Source organism: Manacus candei, unplaced genomic scaffold (genome assembly GCF_025592945.1).
Source record: "Manacus candei isolate 608988 ecotype Guabito, Panama unplaced genomic scaffold, ASM2559294v1 h1tg000051l, whole genome shotgun sequence".
In the NCBI taxonomy this organism is placed as follows: Eukaryota; Metazoa; Chordata; class Aves; order Passeriformes; family Pipridae; genus Manacus; species Manacus candei.
In genome coordinates this window covers 4,460,988-4,483,366 of record NW_026138099.1, presented here as the reverse complement: position 1 = coordinate 4,483,366, position 22,379 = coordinate 4,460,988, and the positions used below count along the sequence as shown (strand labels likewise).

General features: G+C 43.5%; 1 protein-coding gene across 3 annotated transcripts; it reads left to right on the top strand.

Annotated features, from left to right (window-relative positions):
• The first annotated feature begins 74 nt into the window (after nucleotides 1-74).
• Nucleotides 75-18,324, top strand: ACER2 (alkaline ceramidase 2). 3 transcript variants are annotated; one of them, XM_051801499.1, is made up of 6 exons: nucleotides 75-419; nucleotides 7,012-7,126; nucleotides 8,009-8,150; nucleotides 12,075-12,212; nucleotides 15,341-15,478; nucleotides 16,291-18,324. In XM_051801499.1, the coding sequence occupies exons 2-6, from the start codon at nucleotides 7,051-7,053 to the stop codon at nucleotides 16,475-16,477; spliced, it is 681 nt and encodes a 226-aa protein (XP_051657459.1). In that variant the 5' UTR covers nucleotides 75-419; nucleotides 7,012-7,050; the 3' UTR covers nucleotides 16,478-18,324. The 3 variants fall into 3 exon arrangements, with proteins under 3 accessions (XP_051657459.1, XP_051657458.1, XP_051657460.1); XM_051801498.1 differs by lacking the exon at nucleotides 75-419 and adding an exon at nucleotides 3,062-3,223; XM_051801500.1 differs by lacking the exon at nucleotides 75-419 and adding an exon at nucleotides 3,333-3,719.
• Nucleotides 18,325-22,379: the final 4,055 nt, after the last annotated feature.

Here is a 22,379-nt window from a genome sequence, read left to right as displayed (position 1 = left end):
GGGGTAGGCGCGCCCACCCCGGGGTTAGGGGCACCGGCACCGTGAATAGGAGGCGACATCCACACGGGACGCACCGGCTTTCCGGACAAGGCGCGTTTATTGCGCGACCTGACCAGCGTTGGGATGGGCTATCCCGGTCCCCCGCCGAGGCCGCTTGTCCGGCACTTTGTGCGCGCAGGCGCACTGGCGGCCGCTCTTCATCGCGGGGCTGGAGCTGACTGCTGTGCTGAGTCCAGTTCTGGGCTCCTCGGCACAAGGAACAGAAGGGGCTACTGGCGAGGATCCAGCAGAGGGCTACAAAGATGATCAGGGGTCTGGAGCATCTCTCTTATGAGGAGAGACTGCAGAAGCTGAGCCTGTTTAGTTAGACTAGAGAAGACTGAGAGGGAATTTCATCAATACATATAAATATCTCAAAGGTGGGTGCCAAGGGAATGGTGCCCAGTGACAGACATGGAGAAATAGCCATAAACTAAAACATAAGTTCCACTGTAACGTGAGGAACAATTCATTGAGGGTGGCAGAGCACTGGGACAGGCTGCCCGAGGAGGTCGAAGATCCTCCCTCTCTGGACACACTCAAAATTCACCTGGACACGTTCCTGTGTAACCTGCTCTAGGTGACCCTGCCTTGGCAGGGGGGTTGGACTGGATGATCTTCAGAAGTCCCTTCCAACCGAGCATACCCTGGGAAACAACCCTTGAAAACAAGGGGGGTCCAAGAGGGATCGATGTGCTTCAAATAGGAAGTTTTGAGTGCACAGGAACAGGCCGTACCGGTGTGCCGAAAGGCAAGCCGGCGGGGAAGACAACCAGCTTGGTTAAACAGGGAGATTCTGAAGGAAATCAGGGATAAAAAGAGAGTTTACTGACTGTGGAAGAAAGGGAAGAATTCAGGAAGACAGCTAGATCATGCAGAAAGAAAATCAGGGATACAAAAGTGCAATTTGAAGTTAAATTAGCCACTTCTGTTAGGGATAACAAAAAGTCCTTCTATAAATACATTAATAACAAAAGGAGGGGCAAAGAAAACCTCCATTCTTTGAGGGACTTGGAGGGAAACAGTTAATAGAGATGAGGAGAAGGCTGAGGTACTTAACACCTACTTTGCCTCAGTTTTTACCAGTAGGACAGGTGACCCTCAAGGCAACTGGCCTCTGGAGCTGGTAGACAGAGATAGGAAACCAAATAGTCCCCTTGTATTCCAGGAGGAAATAGTGACTTACTGAGTCATCTGGATCCTCACAAGTCTATGGGACCAGATGGGGTCCATCCTAGGGTCATGAGGGAGCTGGCAGAAGAGCTTGCCAAGCCGCTCTCCATCATCTTCCAACAATCCTGGCTCACTGGGGAGGTCCTATATGACTGGAAGTTGGCAAATATCACCCCAATCCATAAAAAAGGCTGCAAGGCTGACCCGGGTAACTACAGGCCTGTCAGCCTGACCTCGGTGCCTGGCAGAGTTATGGAGCAGATTATCCTGTGTGAAATCACACAGCAGCTACAGGATGGACAAGGGATCAGACCCAGCCAACATGGGTTTAGGAGGGGCAGATCCTGTTTGACCAACCTGATCTCCTTTTACGATCAGGTGACCCACCTGGTGGATGAGGGAAAGGCTGTGGATGTGGTCTATCTGGACTTCAGCAAAGCCTTTGACACTGTCTCCCATAGCATACTCCTGGAAAAGCTGGCAGCCCACGGCTTGGACAGGGGCACTCTGTGCTGGGTTAGGAACTGGCTCGAGGGCCGGGTCCAGAGAGTGCTGGTGAACGGAGCTGCATCCAGTTGGTGGCCGGTCACCAGTGGTGTTCCCCAGGGGTCAGTGCTGGGCCCAGTCCTCTTTAACATCTTTATCGATGATTTAGATGAGGGGATTGAGTCCATCATAAGCAAATTTGCAGATGACACCGAGTTGGGAAGGAGTGTCGACCTGCCGGAAGGCAGGAGGGCTCTGCAGAGGGATCTGGATAGACTGGAGAGATGGGCTGACTCCAATGGAATGAAGTTCAACAAGGCCAAGTGCCGGGTCCTGCACTTTGGCCACAACAACCCCCTGCAGCGCTACAGGCTTGGGACAGAGTGGCTGGAGAGCAGCCAGGCGGAAAGGGACCTGGGGGTGCTGATCGACAGGAGGCTGAACATGAGCCAGCAGTGTGCCCAGGTGGCCAAGAAGGCCAATGGCATCCTGGCCTGGATCAGGAACAGTGTGGCCAGCAGGAGCAGGGAAGTGATCCTTCCCCTGTACTCTGCATTGGTGAGGCCACACCTTGAGTATTGTGTTCAGTTCTGGGCCCCTCAGCTCAGGAAGGATATTGAGGTGCTGGAGCGGGTCCAGAGAAGAGCAACGAGGCTGGTGAAGGGACTTGAGCACAAGTCCTATGAGGAGAGACTGAGGGAGCTGGAGTTGTTTAGTCTGGAGAAGAGAAGGCTTAGAGGGGACCTCATCACTCTCTACAACTACCTGAAAGGAGGTTATAGCCAGGTGGGAGTTGGTCTCTTCTCCCAGGCAACCAACAATAGGACAAGGGGACATGGGCTCAAGCTCTGCCAGGGGAGGTTTAGGTTAGATGTTAGGAAGAAATTCTTTACAGAGAGGGTAATCAGGCATTGGAACAGCCTACCCAGAGAGGTGGTGGATTCACCATCCCTGGAGGTTTTTAAAAAGAGATTGGATGTGGCCCTTAGTGCCATGATATAGTAATTGGAGTTGGATCAGAGGTTGGACTTGATGATCTTGGAGGTCTTTTCCAACCCAACCTATTCTATGATTCTATGATAACCCTAAAAATTGTGTGATTCTGTGGTATTTCTAAGGAGTGCAAGGGACGCGGGCGGGCTGGCCACGCGGGTGAAGGATCTGGCTCCTCAAGGGCGCCGGGGAGCGGGAAAACAGCGCTTCAGCCCGCCCAGCTGGCCGGGGTCCCGCGAGGCAGACTCAGCCCGTCCCCGGGAACGAGCCTGCCGGCACTGGGCCTGCCGGCCTCAGCCCGGAGGGGCCGCCCCGCGCCCGCCCCTTGCGCGGGCGGCGTGGGGAGGGCGGCGCGGTGGCCGCCCCGCGGAGGCGCTGGGCCGGAGGCGCTGGGCCGGAGGGCGGGAGTGGCCGGGCGGGCGCCATGGGGGCTCTGCTGTGGTGGGACCAGCTGCGGGCCGGCAGCTCGGAGGTGGACTGGTGTGAGGACAACTACACCATCGTGCCCGCCATCGCCGAGTTCTACAACACGGTGCGTGGCGGCGGCCGCTGCCCGGTGGTGCGGGAGCGACAACCCCTCGGAGCCGGGGCGCGGCGGGTGGGCGAGCGTGAGGCGGCGGCAGGGGCCGCTGCTGCCCTGGGGGCTCCTGCTGCCTGCCACCTCCGTCTCCTACAGGCTTTTCGTGGAATTGTAGCTTGTCCTTCTATGGCTGCCTCCTCCTTTTGCTTCTCCACTCTCTGACATGCCTAAAATTAAAGAAAAAGAAGAGATTTGGTGTTGCACGTATAAAATGGGAAGGTTTACTAGTCATACTAGCCATACTACTACTAGTAACTAATGTGCAGCAGGCCCCCCTCCTCGTCTGTGCCGAGCCTTGTGGTGGCCAAGCCCAGAATTTTTGGTGCTGGATTGCCCGCGTCTGGTACCCGTCTGCTAGACAGGTGGCAGCCCCTTGACAGCTGCAACACTGTGATGGGTCAAGATAAAAACACCTTGGTCTTTGGAGGCAAAACTGGATTTCACCCAGGTATGTGAGTTTTCAGGAACGGTTTGCCTTAAGGTTGCAGGATGAAGTCAAGAGTATACTTTTGGGAGAAGAGATGACTGTTTAGGGAAGTAGGTGAAGAAAGGAAGGAGAGGGAAGAGGAATAATGTAACTTTTGCTTCATTATAATAAGCTGTGGTTTACCCCTGAATCCTGTTGCACCTTCTCAATACATTTCAGCTGCTGGAAATAACTTAAAAAAGCCCAGTCCCAGCAACAGAGCTGGGCTGCCCTGTACCACACGTCTTGGAAAGGGAGCAATGCTCCTGACAACCTGTTGATGTAAAGAATTGGAGTGACAAATAGGTACACGACAGTAAGGTAACCCATTGGGCTTTCAAGTACTTTGTCTTTCCATGAAAAACAGGTGTCCAGGAGCAAACCTGCAAATGTCCAGTGTCTTTTCTGTTCTATAGATGCTTTGTCTCTTCTACTTTAAAACGTATAGGTTTTTCTCTCATATTCCATCCTTTTCTGATTTTTCTCTTTCAAGCCAATGTCTAATGAAGAAAGAATTAGGTGTCTGTCTTCATTTACTGGAGTCTGTATAATGGGAGATGCTGCACATACAGAGCACATAATTCCATGGTGCATGGTGTACATTGTTTTTTTCTTTTACTTTGCTGCCAAGGACCTGTGTGTGGTGGCTGTGGGAGAATTCTGAGGGTGTGTGAGGGAAACTGTCAGCTTTTTTCGTGTGTCTGATGTCACTGTGTAAGAACCAAAAACAAAGGGAGGAAAATGTCAGGATAAAAAAGGTTATTTGAAGACAGCAAATGTGTTTGGGAACCAGCTATGCAGGGGGATGGGTATCCATCTGACTGTATGTGCTTGTTCAGTCTAAAGTACAGTTAATTTTCTTCATAGTCACTTCTGTGGGGTGATGTTTTGTGCTGGAAATAATTCGGAAATGTTTTTGTTTACTGCTCAGCAGCGCTCCTCGGGTCAAGGCCTTTTCTGCTGCTCACCGCACCCCACTAGTGAGTGGCCTGGGGGTGCACAAGGAACTGGGAGAGGACACAGCTGGGACAGCTGATTCCAGCTGACCCAGGGGATATCCCAGGCCATATGGCATTGTGGTCAGCATATAGAACTGGGGGAAAAAGAAGGGAACGGTTTGGAGTGATGATGGTTGTCTTCCCAAGTCACTGTTACACGTGATGGGGTCCTGCTTTCCTAGCAATGGCTGAACTCCTGCCTGCCATGGGAAGTGCTGAATGAATTCCCTGTCTCACTTTGTGTATGTGTGCAGCTTTTGCTTTACCTATTAAAGTGTCTTTTTCTCAACCCACAGTTTCTCAACCCACCCAATTTTCTCACATTTACCCTTCCAATTCTCTCCCCCATCCTGCTGCGAAGAACGTGAGCGAGCGGCTGGGCAGTGATTAAACCACTAAAAAGTTGCTGGCAGGGATTAAACCACAACACTGTACTGAGCTGATTAGCCGTGGTATAGAAGTTTGCAAAATGCTAGAAGCTGCAGCTGTGTCCAGATGAATAACTGAGGTTCCAGACAGACACAGAAAAAGGTTTGCCCTGAAGCCAGTGGGAAAAAAGAGGCCGTGTTGAGGGTAGTCGTGTTTAACCTCTCTTCAATAGTACAGAGTCATTATAAGGGTTTGATTTTTGTATTAGCGACTTCTGAAAATTAAAGCAGTGACTTGAAGTGGATTGATGCAGTTGTGCAACTGTATCTTCATAAAAACTGATGCTCACAAGACAGTTGGGAAATTTTGGCCCTACTCTAACAGGGATCTTAGGTGACACCTACATTTTATTCCTTTTAGGATGGTTCAGTTCTGACTGACTCAACCAAACCTCTTGAAGTGTCAGGAACCATTCTTCAGCAAACCTGAATCTGGTATCTGGGTCGTTAAGCTTTAGATTAAAACCTTCCTAATCCACATTTTAAGCTGTCACAGTCGAGGTCAGAGTTGTGGTTAAAGTCTCACGCAATATTCGTGTAAGCACAAAACTAGAGCAGCTTATCTGTAGTGTATTTGTAAAACATTTATTTATTCTGGTGGGACTGAAAACCAAAGCACTCAACACACTTAAATCAGTAGTAGAGTATCTGTTTATAGGTTTTGAACAAATTGGTCAGACTAATTTTTTAAAACATGCACGTAGACTGATGTGATTTTGTCTAGCTAGAGTGATTGAGGACATACTTTTTCAGTAAAGAGGCCACAAAACACTCTAACTCAAATTGAAAGTATAGTTATAGGAAAACTATCTTTTTTTTTCCCCCTTTTCTTTCTGAAAGGAATAAAGTAATGTGTCCTGATGCAGTATAGCCCTACTCCAGAACATAAACAAATGCTTCCTCATGATCAAAATAGTTTACTCTTTGAAGAAATATCTACAAAAAAAGCTATTGTGTTTTAAACACCTGAAACTAGTATTTTTCTCCTGTTGTTAGCAAAGTCAGTACTTAGCAGTTCTGGGGAGAACCAAGTGATCACTACCAGTGTGACAGCTCCTGCTAATTGCCAGTAAAGTATTTCCAGTCTTTAACTAGAGAATCATGCTTTAGGCTGTTGGTAGGCAAGACAAAACATAAAACGTGTTCAAATCTTACATATTAAATTACAAAAACCTCTAGCAATGGTCTGAATTATCAGCTTTTTCACCTTCCTGTAACTAGTTTCAATTCATATTCAGTTGTTTCTGTAATGGAGAACCAAGAGAAAAAAAATGAAATGTAAAAGGACTTAAAGCTCCAGGCTCTCTTTGCCCTGCACAAAAAGGGTTCTAATTGTTAGCTTAGTGTCGTATTTCAGACCTTCCTCATAATAGCTGTTGCTCAGTAAATTGACTTCCAGCTTGACTAGCTCTGTCTAGTGCCAGTTCTTCTAGTGCTTTTTCCATGCTAGGCTTGACAACCATTGAGAGGACAAGTCACTGGTCTGTGCATCCTGTTCCTCAGCTGCTTGCTCTTGTATGCCATCTGAATTGCAGCAGTCTTGAATATTTGTAGATTCTTAATAAAATTCCTCTGGGAATCAGCTTGAAATGTAGTTTAAAGATGAGTAGCCGCATTTTATGTTGATTAAAGTTTTTATGCTGTTATTTGTTAGTGATGTTAAACAGAACAAAATGATGCTTTTGCAAAAACAGCTAAGCATTGGAAAAAACAGAGGGCTGTAGTTTACCGAGCTAGGGCTTCACTGGATGCCAAAATGTTGTTATTATAGATGTCTTAGAAACCCTATGGATATTTAAGGTTTGTTTACTTTCTGTCTTTGTGAGACTGTGTTATTTTTTTTCCTAGATAAGCAACGTCTTGTTTTTCATTTTACCACCCATATGTATGTGCTTGTTCCGTCAATATGCAATCTGCTTCAACAGTGGAATGTATTTAATATGGACTCTGCTAGTCGTGGTTGGTAAGTTGATTAGTCTGTTTGCCAACTCATGTGTGAATTGAGAGAGGAAATCAGTTCTTTTTGCTTGCATTTCATTGTTCTGCAAAATAAAGCAATCTTGACATGTACAGAAGAGTTTGCCTGTACCTGCATAAAGCTGAAACAGCCATAGTTTCTGAAAGGAAGATGCCTTTTGCAATTTGAGGTTGGTGAGAACTTTGGCCATAGTTCTGTTCCCTTCCTATCTTTTTGCACACTTTTCTTTTTTCATCTTTGGGCTTACTCTACAGCAGTGCTGACCCTCCTTCCTATGTTGTCGTTTAAACGAGAGCTGAAAGAGCCAGTGCAACTGAAGAGGGTAATAGGTTTTGCGTTGTATTGAGAAGGGCCAAAAGCTGAGCTGTTTTGTAGATGTGAGATTCTGAAGTGTGTTCATTCCTGGGGCACTTTAAAGGAATAACCAGAGCGCTCTGGGGCACTGTGACACTTTCCACCTGTAAACCTACATGATCGAGTAGTCAAGAGATGCTGCTTTTTATCTTTGTCTTACCTATTCTTCTGCTATTGAGAAAATTCAGAAGCAGCATTTGGCTTGTGTTTCTTAATTGATTTTGCATTATACTTTTCCACATGATGTCTCTTCATATACATCTGCGTTTTTAGTAGGAGCTGACATCTTCAGCTGCTACTTTTGTGAAGTGTTTGCTTTATAATTAATGAGAGGCCGATGACCTGGATTGCATCTTAGGAAAGTTGGCATTTGTTTTCTGGTTTTATTTTTTAATAATCTTTTCTCGACCAAATATATCCACTATTTTCTATGAAGTTCTGAGCATGAGCAGTGTGTTTTGGTCTATTATGGTACTGCAACTATTTATATTGTCTTTTGATTAATTCTTCCAGGAATTGGATCTGTTTATTTTCATGCCACACTCAGTTTCCTGGGCCAGATGCTGGATGAGCTGGCTATTCTCTGGGTCCTGATGTGTGCTTTTGCCATGTGGTTCCCTAGGAGATACCTGCCCAGGGTTTTTCGAAATGACAGGTAATCATACAATCGTGCATGTACGCTTTCAAGTTTCTTGAAAATTGTGCTAACACCTAAACCTGCACATAATGGCACTGAGTTATCATCCAGCCTTACCACCGCTGCTGCTGTCTTTTCTCACTCCGTTCTCTTATGGTTGCTTATATTTCAGCCCATTTTTTTTTTAATTCCTGAGTCTACAGTTGCTGATGGCAGGGTTTGTACCCTGTAACTTCAGGTATTGGGATGAGGCGACTTGCCTCTGGAAGAGTCTATTCTTGTTTATTCCAGGGAGACCTTGACAATGAGTAGTTTATAAAAGTTACAGCTAATGTAAGAGAAACCAGCTTTCACTCTTCCTTTTGTATATCCTGAAGTGTAAATACAAGTGGACTTATGGAAGTCAGCTCAATGTTCATCTGAATATTTAAGGCAGTGGTTAAGGCAGTGATTATTCTCTCTGAAGATTGCTAAGACTGGTTTGTTTTTTTGTTTTTTTTCCTTGACATGTGCCTTATTAGAAGCTGCTAATGGAGGGTGGGTGAAGAGAAGTTTGTTACCTAGATTGACCATTCCTCAAAATAGCTTGCACTGGGAAGAGTGTACTTTTAATTACTCTGTAGAGCATATGTGTATGGCCCAGTTCTCTTCAACAACTTCATTAACAACTTGGACATAGGACTTGAAGGAAAACTAAGTAAATTTGCTGTTGACACAAAACTGGGAGTTGCTGCTGACTCCCTTGAAGGCAGGGAGGTCCTGCAGAGAGACCTCAACAAATTAGAGGAGTGGGCAATCACCAATTAGATTAAATTTAACAGAGAAAGTGCCGTATTCTGCACCTGTAGCAACCCTAGATGGTTGTACAGACTGGGGAATGAGATGCTGGAAAGCAGTGCCATGGAAAGGGACCTGAGGGTCATGGTTGATGGCAAGTTGGATATGAGTCATTAGTGCCCTGGCAGCCAGGAGGGCCAGCTGTGTCCTGGGGGGCATCGCCAGCTGGTTGAGGGAGGTGAATGTTGTGTGCAGTTTTGGGCACTGCAATATAAGGAAGATATTAAGCTCTTAACATCCAAAGGAGGGCAACGAAGATGGTGAAGGCCCTTGAGAGGGAGCTGCATGAGGAGCGGCTGAGGTCGTTTGGTCTGTTCAGCCTGGAGGAGTCTGAGGGGAGACCTCTTTGCAATCTTCAAAATCCTCATGAGGGGAAGCAGGAAGACAGGTGCCAATGTCTTCACTCTAGAGATCTGTGACAGGACTTGAGGAAACAGTGTGAAGCTGAGTCAGAGTGAGGTTTAGATTAGATATCAGGAAAAAGTTTTTCACCCGAAGACTGGCTGGGCACTGGAACAGACTCCCCAGGGAAGTGGTCGCAGCACTAAGCCTGTCTGAGTTCAAGAAGTATATGGACAATGCTCTCAGGTACCTATTATGATTCTTGGAGTGTCACGTGCAGGGCCAGGAGTTGGACTCGATCCTTATGGGTCCTTTTCAACTCAGCCTGTTCTATAATTTTATGTGGTTTAATGGCTTTGTCATTTAGTATATCTGCATATTGCAGCACAGTGCTGTTATAGAACACCATCAACTTAACAAGCAAACAGGCTTTACTGGGGTCTTTTGGTTTATGGTGTGACTGTTAGATGTTTAGTTCAAGTGAAGAAGGATTCAGAATCTTGAATTTATGTGTAATTTATGTAAACTCTGTAAATTATCTCTCAGAAGCCTAAAGGGGCTGTTTTATTTCATCTATCACTACCTTCTGGTTGTGCTGAGTGTAACACCACAGTCTTGGCCCACAAGCTCGTTGTAGGGGTTTTATGTTAAAAAAACCCCACCTCACAGATTTATTAAAAGGGGCCTTCAGTTCTTTTATAACAGGAGAAACACTACAATGCTTCTCAGGGGGTCAAAATAATACACTTTTACTGGCAAATTTTGGAAAATAAAGGAACTTGACAAAAATTTCGAAGAAGTGTTCAATCAACATAGAGCATTTCACGAAGCATTGAGTTAGCAAATTCCAACCCATCCAGGTTTCAGTTACCCAAATCTCAAGGAAAGGAAATTAGGAGAAGAAGAAGAAGAAAGAAAGAAGGGGAGGAAAAGAGAGGTATAGCTACCACCCTAGATCCAGCTACCAGAAGTCCAGGAAGCAGCAGGGCCACAAGTATGTGCTGGCTACATGATGCTGCTTTTATTGTTTTGGACTTCTGTGACCATCCACCCCAGGTGGGGCTTCCGTTGTACCAGGCATTCTGGGGCTGGATTAGGGGCTCCAGGGGGTGTGGTGTGGGCTGGACTAAAGGCTCCAGGGATGGGCAGAAGTATGGAGCGCTGCTCCTGGTGTGCCAGTGGCTGGCAGCTGCACCAGTGGCTCTCAAGGAGGTGGGGTTATGGAGGGAGCAGAGCACAATCCCACCATGGCAGAACCCGATCTGCCCCCCTCCCCTCCCCACAGAGTTGTTTCCAGCCAGTAATAACTTTTTCATAACTTTTTTCAGTCCCTCACACTGGGTATGTATGTAGAATGGACCAAGATGTTAAACTATATTCTTTTTTAAAGGAATAACAGCACTTTTGGGGTGGAATACTGTTGAACTTCATGTTAAAACTATAAATACTAAATCTCCCAGGTTATAACTGATCCATAAAAATACTGAGATGAGGTGAAGGATGTCCCCTATCCTTTAACATTTCAGGACATGTCTCTTCCAGAGAATCTGTCAAGACAGTTACTTGTTAAGGTCTTAATTACTTTTTGAAGGATACAAGAGAGAGACATACTGTGCAAGAAGCCCTAACCTAGAACACGTTTGGTTAATATTTTTGGGGGTTTTGTGTTGCCTAGCTATTATTATGTCTATCCTGTGCTCAGTGCTGTGGTCTTCACTTCATCCTCATCACACTTTGGATTTTCAGTGCTGCAAATGTTATTATCTATCATGACCAACTGATGATGTCTTTATTCATTAAGACATTCATGTCAGATCAGAGCTTCCTACTTAAGTATCTTGTTGCCTTCCAGGAGAAAGAAAAACATTATAGCAGAAGGCAAATGGAATGAGCTAGGTGAAGGTGTTAACACTTGTGTCCATGGAATGATACTGCAGAAGTATATTGAGACCCTACTTCAGACATAGAAGAGCCATTTTGGGACAGCAACTCTTATAAAGCTATGGGCCAGTAGTTGGAAGGGCAATGTGATGATCCTCTGTCTGCCATAATCCCCCCCACAGACTGGAAATGGGTTGCTTAAAGTCCAAACTTGAAGTTTAAACAACAGTTTACATATATTTAACTTAAAAGTTGTTAGGCTGTCTGCACAGGGCCCAATTCTGATTTCATTTATGCTAAGAATATACCAAATCCTAGTCTTATAAAAGAGCATTTTGGGAATTGCTTACCTACTGTTGAATTTGATTAAAAGAAATGTTCATACTTACTATGTGTTTTCAGTATCTTTTAAGGCTTAAAAGGGATAAAGGAAAGCAGACTGTAAGATGACTGTAGAAGTTGGGGCATTAACAGTAACAAAATATTCTAAAAATCCATGTTAAAAGCTTGAAGAATGATGACACAGAACTTTTTGAGGAAGTGTAGTGCTGTGTGCAGAGATGGATTTGTTCATAACTTATTGTGGGAAGAGGAAGACTGGACTGTGGTCTTTGTTTTGAAGCCAGTGATGAGTGTGTGTGTGCACACGTGTGTAGAAGACCACTGCCCAGCAAAGGTTTGTGTATATGATTAACTGCATTCACATGCAAGCCTGTGTAAGATCCACATCCACTCTATGCACGTTGTCATTGCATCTCCTAAGCACAACTAGAGAAATCTAAATTTTGTTACATTATTAAGATAATTTTAAGGTTTCTGGTTTTAGCAATTATAAACTTTGAATTAAGAACAGTCTTTCTACCCCATAAAAACCCTATTCAGGAGCCGTTTTAAAGCTGCTGTGGGTGTCCTGTCTGGAGTTACCACCTGCCTTGCCTTCATTAAACCTGCCATCAACAACATCTTGCTAATGAGTCTGGGTGTTCCCTGCACAGCTTTGCTTATTGCTGAGTTGAAGAGGTGAGTATATTTCTCCTGAATGCAGCATGATGATACACTAGATCTGGCTTCAGTGCTTGTGATAGCAGATCAGAAATGCTTCTTCCACATGCAAGAGCAGATCTAGTATAAACTTGTTTAGCAGTTCAGACATTTTTGTCAAAGATTTTTTTTTCCCCTAGGCCATTACACTAGGTCAGTCTTCTGTCTTGCAACATACCTCAAGCTGCAAACTGATCTAATGCAAATCTGTTTGTTTATTGTAGAATCAGAGCAAGGGTTTCACTTCATAGACAGCATTTCTTTTGTACAGTGTGCATAAGGGTGAGGTGGTGGCATGATTGCAGTCTGAATACTAGTGAGAATGTGGAGCAAAGCCTAAGCGTGTGTAGATGATGTTCCAGCTCTCGAAGTTGTACTGTGAGTCTTACAGCACTTCATCTTCTGCTATGGAGAATATGATGGAGTCAGACTGACAAAGATAAGGTTAATCACCAAGTTTTGGAGGATAGCTATCAATCAGTACCTTAGAAACCATAAAACCAGAATGCAAATAGAAAAGAACCTGAGACTAATCTTCACATTTTAAAGAGATCTTCCATAACACTGATACCAGAAACTGTCCAGAAGTGTTTTTTTCATCTCTTCAGCCACTGCAAAAAGGACTAGAGGAGTGCTAGCATTCAAACTTGTCCTTTTTCACCTCTTCTCCAGTGTCTGAGAAGGATTTCACAACTTATGTTGGCTCTTACATATTGCATATGTCCATCAAAAGAAATGAGTTAAGACCAAATGCTTCTGTTAGAACAAAGATTTTAATGTTTGCTGCATTACCCTGTTCTGCCACTGCTTCACTCTACAGTAGACGCCTCTGCTAACAATGTTTCGTAAAGGTGTTCATGAGTCTTTTCTCATCAGACATCCTACTATGTATTTCTGTGGTCAAAGACACTTGGGAAACAGCACCAAAATTAGCTGTAGACAAGAAGGTCAGTAGCTGAAGAATGTTGGTGGTGTCTCATTTTAATGACAGCACAAAGGAACTACTGACAGGGCCTAGGGACATCTGGTTATGGCACTGGATGATCCGTGTGAATTTTCTGTCAGTTCCATGTGAGTTTTGCAGGCATGAGCTCCTGAGAAACTTAAAAAGACAAGTAGCTAGTGTAAATACTGTTGTGTTAAATCTAGGAATTGTTATGCCTACAGGTATTTGTTTTTTAAAACTCCTTCTGAAAGGTCATGTGTTATTAAAATGTGTCTTTTTTTTAGAGAATTAAAAGAAGATAGACCTTTTTGAATTGGTGATTTAAAAGGGACCTGAAGTGAAATTGGAGCCCTCTCTAATTGCACATTGGGATGATGTAATACCTTTATTTTAAGCTATGCTGATCCCTTGGAAATTTAAATAAGATACATTCTTTTAAATCCCGAGGTGAGGGAGTCATCTCATCTCCCTTTGCAGGAGAAAAATTAATTTAAGCATTACTTAAAATACTTGCTGTTTTTCCATTCTGTTCTGCTATAGCCAGGAGGGGACCACACAGACAAGTCTTGTCAGGCTGCAGTGAAAATTTATCTTTGAAACAGGTATTTGGGGAAGAAAGGAGAAGTTTATTCTGTTCCACACTGAAGTTTTTGGTGTTTTAGACCAAAACTCACTCTTGTTATTCCTGTCCTAGTCTTGTGTCAATCTTTTACAGAATTCTGGTGTGTTTTCAAATGAGTATTTTCTTCCTCACGTTTATCTTTGATGAGGAGGTAATATTGTCACAGGTTCCAAGATGTTGGAAGATAATGCTGCTGTATACCTGCCCAGTCCCTGAAATAGCAAATGACTGGAGCACACCCGTGTCTGCAGGAACTCTGATATTTAAATAACTGCCGTTTGTGTTAAATAGGGAACACTGTGCATTGTGTAGAAAAAAGGTGCAAATGGAAGTGAAATGTTTGTGGGATCCAGTATCTTTCATATTAGAGTAGGATAGGAGCATGTCGCAGATCTGTGCACAGCAGTGGGAACATGTCTTTCAGACCTTCTGCTAACAGCCCTCTGTTAACAGGGACCTCTTTCAGTGATAGTTTGAGTGATCAGAGCCCGTGTCTATTGATAAATAAAGGAAGGCTTCGTTTCCAGATGGTATTTGCATTACGTCTCTTCATTGTATTAGAAGTAGTTGCTTTGCAATCCCCTGCCTCCTCAGCAAGCATGTCCCCAGCCCTCTGAAGCACAGTTACTGCAGGAGCTGAAGACTCCATGATGGATGATCACAGAAAACCCAGGAGTATTAAACAGATCAGACTCTTTTTGCCCTAAGATAGTCCTTTGCAGAACACCCTGCAGCATCTACTCCTATGTTTATAAAAATATATTGCAGTTCCTGGTGATGGTACTGAGCAAACTTCTCATAACAGTCTGTACCATTTCTATGGCTGATCTTGTGTTGGGAACTAAGCGTTCACTTTTCCTTTGAAGCCTTGAATTCTTTGAACTGTGCAGATTAATTGCACTCTGCTCTTGGTATTTGAGCTGTGCGTTTGAGGCCAAACCTCTTATCTTAAATGGAATGCAGTGGCATGTGTTTGTTTATGTACTTCAGACATGTCCAGGAAAGCCTTCATGTTCTCCATGCACACACCCTTTCCTCTGTCAGAATGCACAAGTACTCATCTCAGTAGTGTAGTTTTGTCTGTCAAATGTACGAAGTTGATCCATACATGTATCTGCTTAGGTACATGGTTTAGTGTTGCGCTCTTACGAACAGTTGTACGTCTCAGTGAAGACTGTAAATGTGCCTTAGCATTAGTGGGAATCTATATAAAGTGCCATCTATGAACAAATCTGAGCACTTGCTGAATGGCTGGTTGTTAACTGACAGCATGTGTAACTAATCACTAGTTGTCCTGAGTACCCCTCCCTAGGTATGGGAATGGTTTGATGTGTGCCCACCATTTGCACATTGGTGTTACAGACAATACCCAAAACACAGCTACTGATAAAAAGTTTGTTTGTTTTGTTACCTCACCACTGCCTTGCATCAAAGCCAGATTTACTGTATGTGAAGTTCATCTGTTAAGGACATTTGTGGTGGAGTCATTTTAAAGATGGGTGTTTGGCATTGTTTTATAACTTATGTTTTTCTTCTCAGGTGTGAAAACCTCCGTGTATACAAACTGGGTCTCTTTTCAGGTCTTTGGTGGATGCTAGCACTTTTCTGCTGGATCAGTGACAAAGCATTTTGTGAGATCTGGTCCTCGTTTAATTTCCCCTATTTGCATTGCGTATGGTAAGTGTTGTGTATAAAGTCCAAAGTTTGATTCAAATGTAAATCAAACTCACCACATTACCGTTCTGTGCTGCTTGGTGGCTATTTGTGGTTAGTTCTAGACAGAATTACTGGTAAAATTATAAACCCAGAGGAAGTCTCACACTATTCAATGTGGCAGATTTAGGAGTCTCTTTGCCCTGATCAAATTCTTCAGACACTAAGTTCATTAATTGTAACTGAATTCCTTGCCATACTGATTAGTAAAAATCCCACAGCGCTGCTCAGCTGAAGCTGTGATTATGAAAACTTAGATTTCCATCAATAACAGTGATGGTAATCCTCATGGTGAATGAGGATTAATGATTAATTAATGATGGTGAAGTAGAGGAACCGGTGAAGGGCTTTGACGCCTTTTCTCTTTTACTACCCAGCAAATTGTGGTCGCTTACTCAGGGGGCTATATGTCAGTATTTCTGCACAGGTCTGTCAGGTGCAGAGAAGCCAAAAAGCAGGAGCTTGTTTAAACCAGGGATAGGCTACAGCTTTGTAGTTTTCTGTATTCTCTATATTTCTTTCCTTCCATGCAAAGGACAGGCAGCAACCCTATGGGGAATTGGGGGAATATGGTGAAGGACAGACTGATTTTATAGTGATCTAGTTGACTACTTTACTGAAGTTATGTTACTGATTTTTTTTCTTTCTTCTCTTTTTTTGTTTGTTTGTTTGTTTTGGTTTGTTTTTGGTTTTTGTTTGATTTTCAATGTTTTGCTTGTTTGTTTTTGGGGGGGTTTTTTGGGGGTTTTTTTGGATGTGTGGTTGTCTGTTCTCAGGCACATTTTGATCTGCCTTGCGGCATACCTGGGCTGTGTCTGCTTTGCTTACTTTGATGCTGCCTCTGAGATACCTGAACAGGGCCCTATCATAAAGTTCTGGCCCAGTGAAAGATGGGCATTCATTGGAGTTCCCTATGTCACCCTCCTCTGCGCACAGAAGAAGTCACCTGTGAAGATTACATGAAGTTGACAATGGAATTGACAATTGGGGACGGATTTTCAATTTACATTCAGGCATAGACAATATTTAAATAACGATAAATGACCAGTGTTGTGTTTTCTCTTCTTGCTAAGATAGGCAGCACTTCAGATGTCATAGGAAGAGGAGGGAAGTGTGTTCTTTCCTCTCTTAAGAGGAGAGAGGAAGCAGGAACGTGGAGGCACTTGAACACTAAATGTTCACAAATGGCTTCTCTAGTTCGCTCTGTTTTACACTGAATGTTTTTGATGTAGCATTTCTCTTGATAAAAGCTCTTTCCAAATACCAGCGTCAAGGAATGATGTTTCTGCAGTAAGTCACCTGTGGTGCTTGAGTCACTTCTCTGGTGGATTAAGGCCTTCTTTGTGAAAGAAGCCAGTCCAAGAAGCTTACGTGTCATCCTGTGTCCTTCATAGGCTCTGATTTTGCTGATAGCCACAAGAGTGTGCTTGAAGCCCTTGCTACTCCCAGCCTGGTGTGGCACACGGGAAGTGTGGCTGAGCATCACAGTGGATCACAGGGTACATGACTGCTTCCCCAAGTACAACAGGAAACTAGTGTTTGCAGCTGGGTAACTGTGTAAGTGCAGTTAGGCAGTGTAGATGCAGAAGTAGCTGACACAAGTCCCTAAAACTAAATAGGAGTTCAAGGCTCTACTGTATTTCCACTGACCTGTGAACATTTAGATGCTGCATATTTCCCTTTTTCAGAAATGCCACAGAAATCCCTCTACCTCTGCGGACACTTTTGGTCTTGAATTTGGCATTGAAGCACACACAGAAGTGTAGATACTAACTTCAGTAAGATCTTAGGTCAGCATGGATTGACAGTGTGATTAAACTGCAAAAACTTGTAGTTTTGTGCCTGGCTGCACATGTCATTTGAGAGGTTGCTTCTTACCAATGCATTGCAAAGTGATGTAAAAAATAGTCCAGTGCTCCACTGATTATACTTAGGAAGAAAGTGGGTAACTGCTTAAAAACCAAGCTGAAGACCTAGATTTCAGTGAGCAGTGAAATGGGATATTGCATCTCGCATTCTTAGGAAAGGACAGATTTTCTGTTTATTTTCAGCCTGTTTTGTAAAGATAAGGGATGTCTAGGTTGATTTAGTTCTAAGATTAGTGGGGTTGACATTTAGGAATGACTATGATTCTTGTAAGCAATTTGTGCTAGGCCTGTTTAGAAAACAATGCGAAGTGCAGGCATGTTTTTCAAATATTAGCCATTGTAGCTGCTAATAGCTGCAGTTTTGGAGAAAAAAGGGTCGACTCACATTCCATCAAACTGTAATATCAGAACTGTAAGTGGGTTAAGGCTTTAAATGTACAGTGTTATTAATAAGTGTTATTTTCTTTTTTGTATTAGACCAGGAAATACGATTTCTTCTAAAAGAAGAAATCTAAAGCTGTACATCTAAAGCTGTACTTGTTTTTTGTCAATGTGAAAATGTACTCTATACAGTATGATCTTTATGAAAGTGACTTTTAGCAATAACTTTGTGGTGAATTAACTTTCAAAGCATTTTTAAAAGCTTTTGTACTCAAGTTTATGCTTAGAAAGCAACAACTATGTTGTATGCTGATCCACTTAAAGCAGATTGCTAGTGGAAAATATGACTGCCTTCTTGAGACCTTCAGAGTGGGTAAGTAGACTACTGTCAGATGACTGCCTGATCATAAAAGCAGCAAAATCTTTCCAGTGGAACAGTGCATATTTATACCACTTGCTAGTAGATTTGAAACATCTTTTTTAACACAAAGTGATACAATTTTTGTATGTAACCTGTTTGTAAAAATTCATGTTGGAATGTTTGTTACTCTTTGAAACGCAGCTGCTTTGTCCTTTTCCTTTCTCTCTCCCTGATTATGAAATGTTCAGTTTCAAACACTTCTCAGGTATTAAAAGTTATATTATTATGCAGATAGGATTGCTGGCTGGAACCCAGCTAAGGTTTCTGATGCCTAATATGGCCCTACTTTGAGTAAGATTTTTTGATTTTTTTGCTAAATTATTATATTACAATAAGTAAGTTATTTTCAGTATTGCTTGGGAATGTAATAACTGCAGACATAATGTACTATTCAAAATGATTGGAGCCTTCTTATGCAATATTTTGTTTGATAGCAACCTCTGACTTAAAGGGCTCTGATCAGTCTGCTATTAACTGCTGTTCTGCTCTGCAGAGTCTAACTGCTCACAAAGAAGTAATTTCATAATTTAAAAAATCTCAGTGCATTCAGCTATTGAAGAGGTAAATGAATACAGATACAGGCCAAGAATCATCTGTATTTTTAGTAACTAACCTCTAGCCTTCGTATTCTTGATAGGAGATTCTGTGAACAAAGATCACTATGTGTTATTCAAAGCTTCATTGTAGAACTAGTTGGCGTATTCCACTGTAGCAGCAGCTCACCACTTTTAAATGTAGCTACTGCACTTGACATTACATTAGTATTAACTTCTATGTTCTGAAAATAGCTAAATTTATTTCAAAGAGTAAAAAACATGCAGTTTTTACATCTTCACAGATTGCAGCTTCAGGTTAACATTGGTGCCCAAAAAAGTGTGTGTATGGCATACAGAGGGGTTTGTGCACTGGCTCATACAGATGAATATATATCGGCTGAAGTAGCTGTATCATGTTGCAGCAGTATAAAGTGATGTGTATGCACCTGCACGTTTTAAAGCCTCAGAATGCTTTCTTCCCCACCAGCAGGAAGTGAGTTGGTTCATAGTCTTTAGGTTCAGTTAGAAGTTTATTTAGTGGGATGCAGTTGAGCATATTGTAGATACTGGCATGTGATATCCATCATTCCTTTAATGTTAAACTTCATGTTTTTTAAGACAGGATGGTTAACTTTCCATGGTGGCAAACACTTTCCCAATTCACAGTCATTAAAAACTCAATAAACAGTATGTAAGGAATGGTGTTGGGCTGGGTTTTCTTCCTGTCTCTGTTGAAGTCTGTATGCTAAATGTTTGTGAAAAGCATGTAACACTTTGCAGCATTAATCTGCATTTGGAGTAAATATTGTTTGCTTTTTCATACATGATGTTTCTGGAGAAAAAATGCAGCTGCTAGTATAATTCCTTGAAATATAGTAAGGATAACTTCTCCCTTACACAGATAACAGCAGTTCTGACTCATGAAGGAGGAGGGAGACTGCATTAGATATAAGGCCATTAATTAGTGAGATGGAGATTACTTTGCTTAGCAAACTGGTTTTTGCAACCGGAACAAATACTTGGAAAACTCCAAGCCCGTGAAACAACAGGGATGAGTAGCAAGAAATGGCTAAAAATGAATGGCCTGTTGTTGTCATACTTTGAGATTGGCCCCCCCCAAGAGTCAGGGGCTCAGAGGTGATTGGGTGCCAGGGCAGTGTTCCCTGGAGAGCCAGTCACCATTCACGTTGTTCGCTTCTGCTCAAAATCATATCTCACAGCACCTGAAGCTGTTGGCAGTTTTTCTGTTGGTGTCTGCTGCGTGTAGGTGGAGAAGGCCAGGGGGTGGCTGGGCTCCTTCTTTCCCCCTCCTCCGAGTGGGGAAGGGAGCCCTGCAGCTCCCCAGCTCTGCCTAGGCCAGAGTTAGAGGCAGCATTTGGAGTGTGTGCTGTGAAGGAAGAGATTCACAGCACCTGAGGTAAGAGGGAGGAGGCCAGGCCCTCTGCCCCCCCCCTGCAGCTGCAGGACACTTGGGACAGTGTATAACTGGACCAAGCTGTCTGTGGCCAAGGCTAGGGGGCTTTTACCCCCCCACTGCATTGAGGCTGGTGGGGGGTGGATATTAAGGCTCAGCATTGGAGCAGAGCCAAAGTGGACAGGCTAAATATAGCTCGGAGCCAGGGAAAGGAATCCCAGGTGCAATTGGAGACGGACCGAAGAGAGAGGCCTGGAGGATGTCTCTGCCATGATTTAAACTCAGGACAGCCAAAAACCCGGAGGAGGAATCAACATTCCAGGACGTGTACATTGATAAGCTACACTACAACAGCCTAGGAACCGAGGTATGAGACTGAGAAAGACAGATCACGCAGCAGACCAAGGAGAAAGGACTCAAAGCTACTTTCTTGGACTTCATGAGGAGAAAGACTTCAGTAAACAGCTGAAGGTTGGTTAAGGAGTGTTCAGGGGCCCAGAACACTCCCACGAGGGAGAAACTGGTTACTTCCCAGCCTGAAAAGGCTTCTCCTGGACTAAAGTTAAAGGGAGGGGCTTAAAAGGACTGATAAAAATGTAATATATATATAGTTGCCTTTAGTTTGTATAGTGTTTATTTGTGTAAAATAAACGTATATACTTCCCCCTTCCCCTATAGAAGCCTCTGGCCTGAAAGTTTCTCTCCTGTGTTGGGATAAATTGCGAGAAGGGGTGGGGGGAAGCCTGGAAATTGGATTTTGGATTTCTAATGTGGCTCAAACTGCCACCCCTGTATTTCCACAAATACAGGAACCTGGGTCAGAGTGAGTACATCTGGGAGAACAAAGTGTGGATCTTCAGTATAAGACTGTGCTCCCAATTTAAAGGAGTGAGATTATGGCTGCATAGTAGCCTTGCAATTGCCCCTCCCCTCCTATTTCCCTTTTACCATGGTTCCTCTCGCTTCATGTAAAAGACAATTTTTGAGACATTCATGGGTCCTCATAAGCAGTTATAATCAAGCTTGAAATAGCTGTTGTGTGAAAGCACAGCTGTAATTCAAGAGTGTTACTCACTCCAAATTAATGTCTGTTTCTGTTTAAGAGTCAAAAACAGCTAGTGGCTTAGCTCATACACTATCCTGTCACTCAGTCTGCTCTTATCTGGAGTTTTATTGACTGGTTTCCCATGGAGGCTAGGGAAACATCATTAAACCTTGGCGTTTCTCTGGTAATTTCAGAGCTCCAGGCTCATTTTGATGAAATCTGACAGAGGGAAGGCCTTGGAGACAATTTCCTACAAGCTGTGCAAAAGATGGTCAGATAGGGAAGCCAGGCCACTGAAACGAGCTGTTAAAATAATGGAGAACTTACCCAGGAAGGAAATGCAAGCAATGCCCAAGTTCTGGATTGTCTTGTGGTTTGTACCAGCTGAAGCATCAGGAGCTACTTACACTTGGAAGAAATTTCACAGGCTTCTGTTCCAGAGATAGAGGAATCACTTGCTATAACACACACAAAGCAGAGGCAAACTCATTCATGGGATAGTGTTTGCTCAAGGACCAGGCTCCACTTGGTGGATAATGCAGGAAGATGGAGAAACCTCAAGGGGACCTTATCTTTGGGTGAACTGTCCATAACACTGTGCCTGTATTTGTATGTAAATATTTGTAAAATGTATATAGTTGAGGTAATGTATGTATGTACATAGTTCAAAGGTTTAATTTGATAAAGTGTGGCAGTATGGGAAAAAATTAGGGGTGGATAATGTCATAGGTTTTCTTGTTTGTAAAAAAGAAGGGGAAAAAAAAATCCCTGCTTGGAATTTTTTCCCTTTACCGCTGTGAAAGAAAAGTGTTGATCAAGGGAGGGGGAGGAGGTGGCTAGAGTGAACACACACATAAAAGGACTGGATAATGGGCCCACATTCCAAGCTAATGGGCCTCAGAAGACTGTGGGAGGAGGTAAGTTTTTTTTCCTCTGGAGATGGCAATTTTTTTTACTTTTGCTCCGACTCTGGGAGGGTGTGTCTGTAGAGAAAGAGCTCAGGGATTCTTTTTTTTTTTTTTTTTTTTTTCCCCCTGAGTGACTGGCTTTTTCTGGCCCCAAGGGATATCCCAGTTCATCTCCAGTTCCTCAGGTCCTGCTCTGGCTGGACTTGCCTCAGATTCATCAGAAAGCCAGTGCCACCTGCAGAGGAACCTTTGAGGGGAAAAGCTCCTCCTTCCCCGAGTCAGCAGCAGCTTG

What these genes read in the sequence shown, in the direction of transcription:
- ACER2 (XM_051801498.1), top strand. Translation starts at nt 3,116, where the DNA reads ATGGGGGCTCTGCTGTGGTGGGACCAGCTGCGGGCCGGCAGCTCGGAG. An exon ending in AGGGTTTTTCGAAATGACAG is followed by an intron (nt 8,151 to 12,074) that starts GTAATCATACAA and finishes AACCCTATTCAG; the next exon opens with GAGCCGTTTTAAAGCTGCTG. An exon ending in CTTATTGCTGAGTTGAAGAG is followed by an intron (nt 12,213 to 15,340) that starts GTGAGTATATTT and finishes TTTTCTTCTCAG; the next exon opens with GTGTGAAAACCTCCGTGTAT.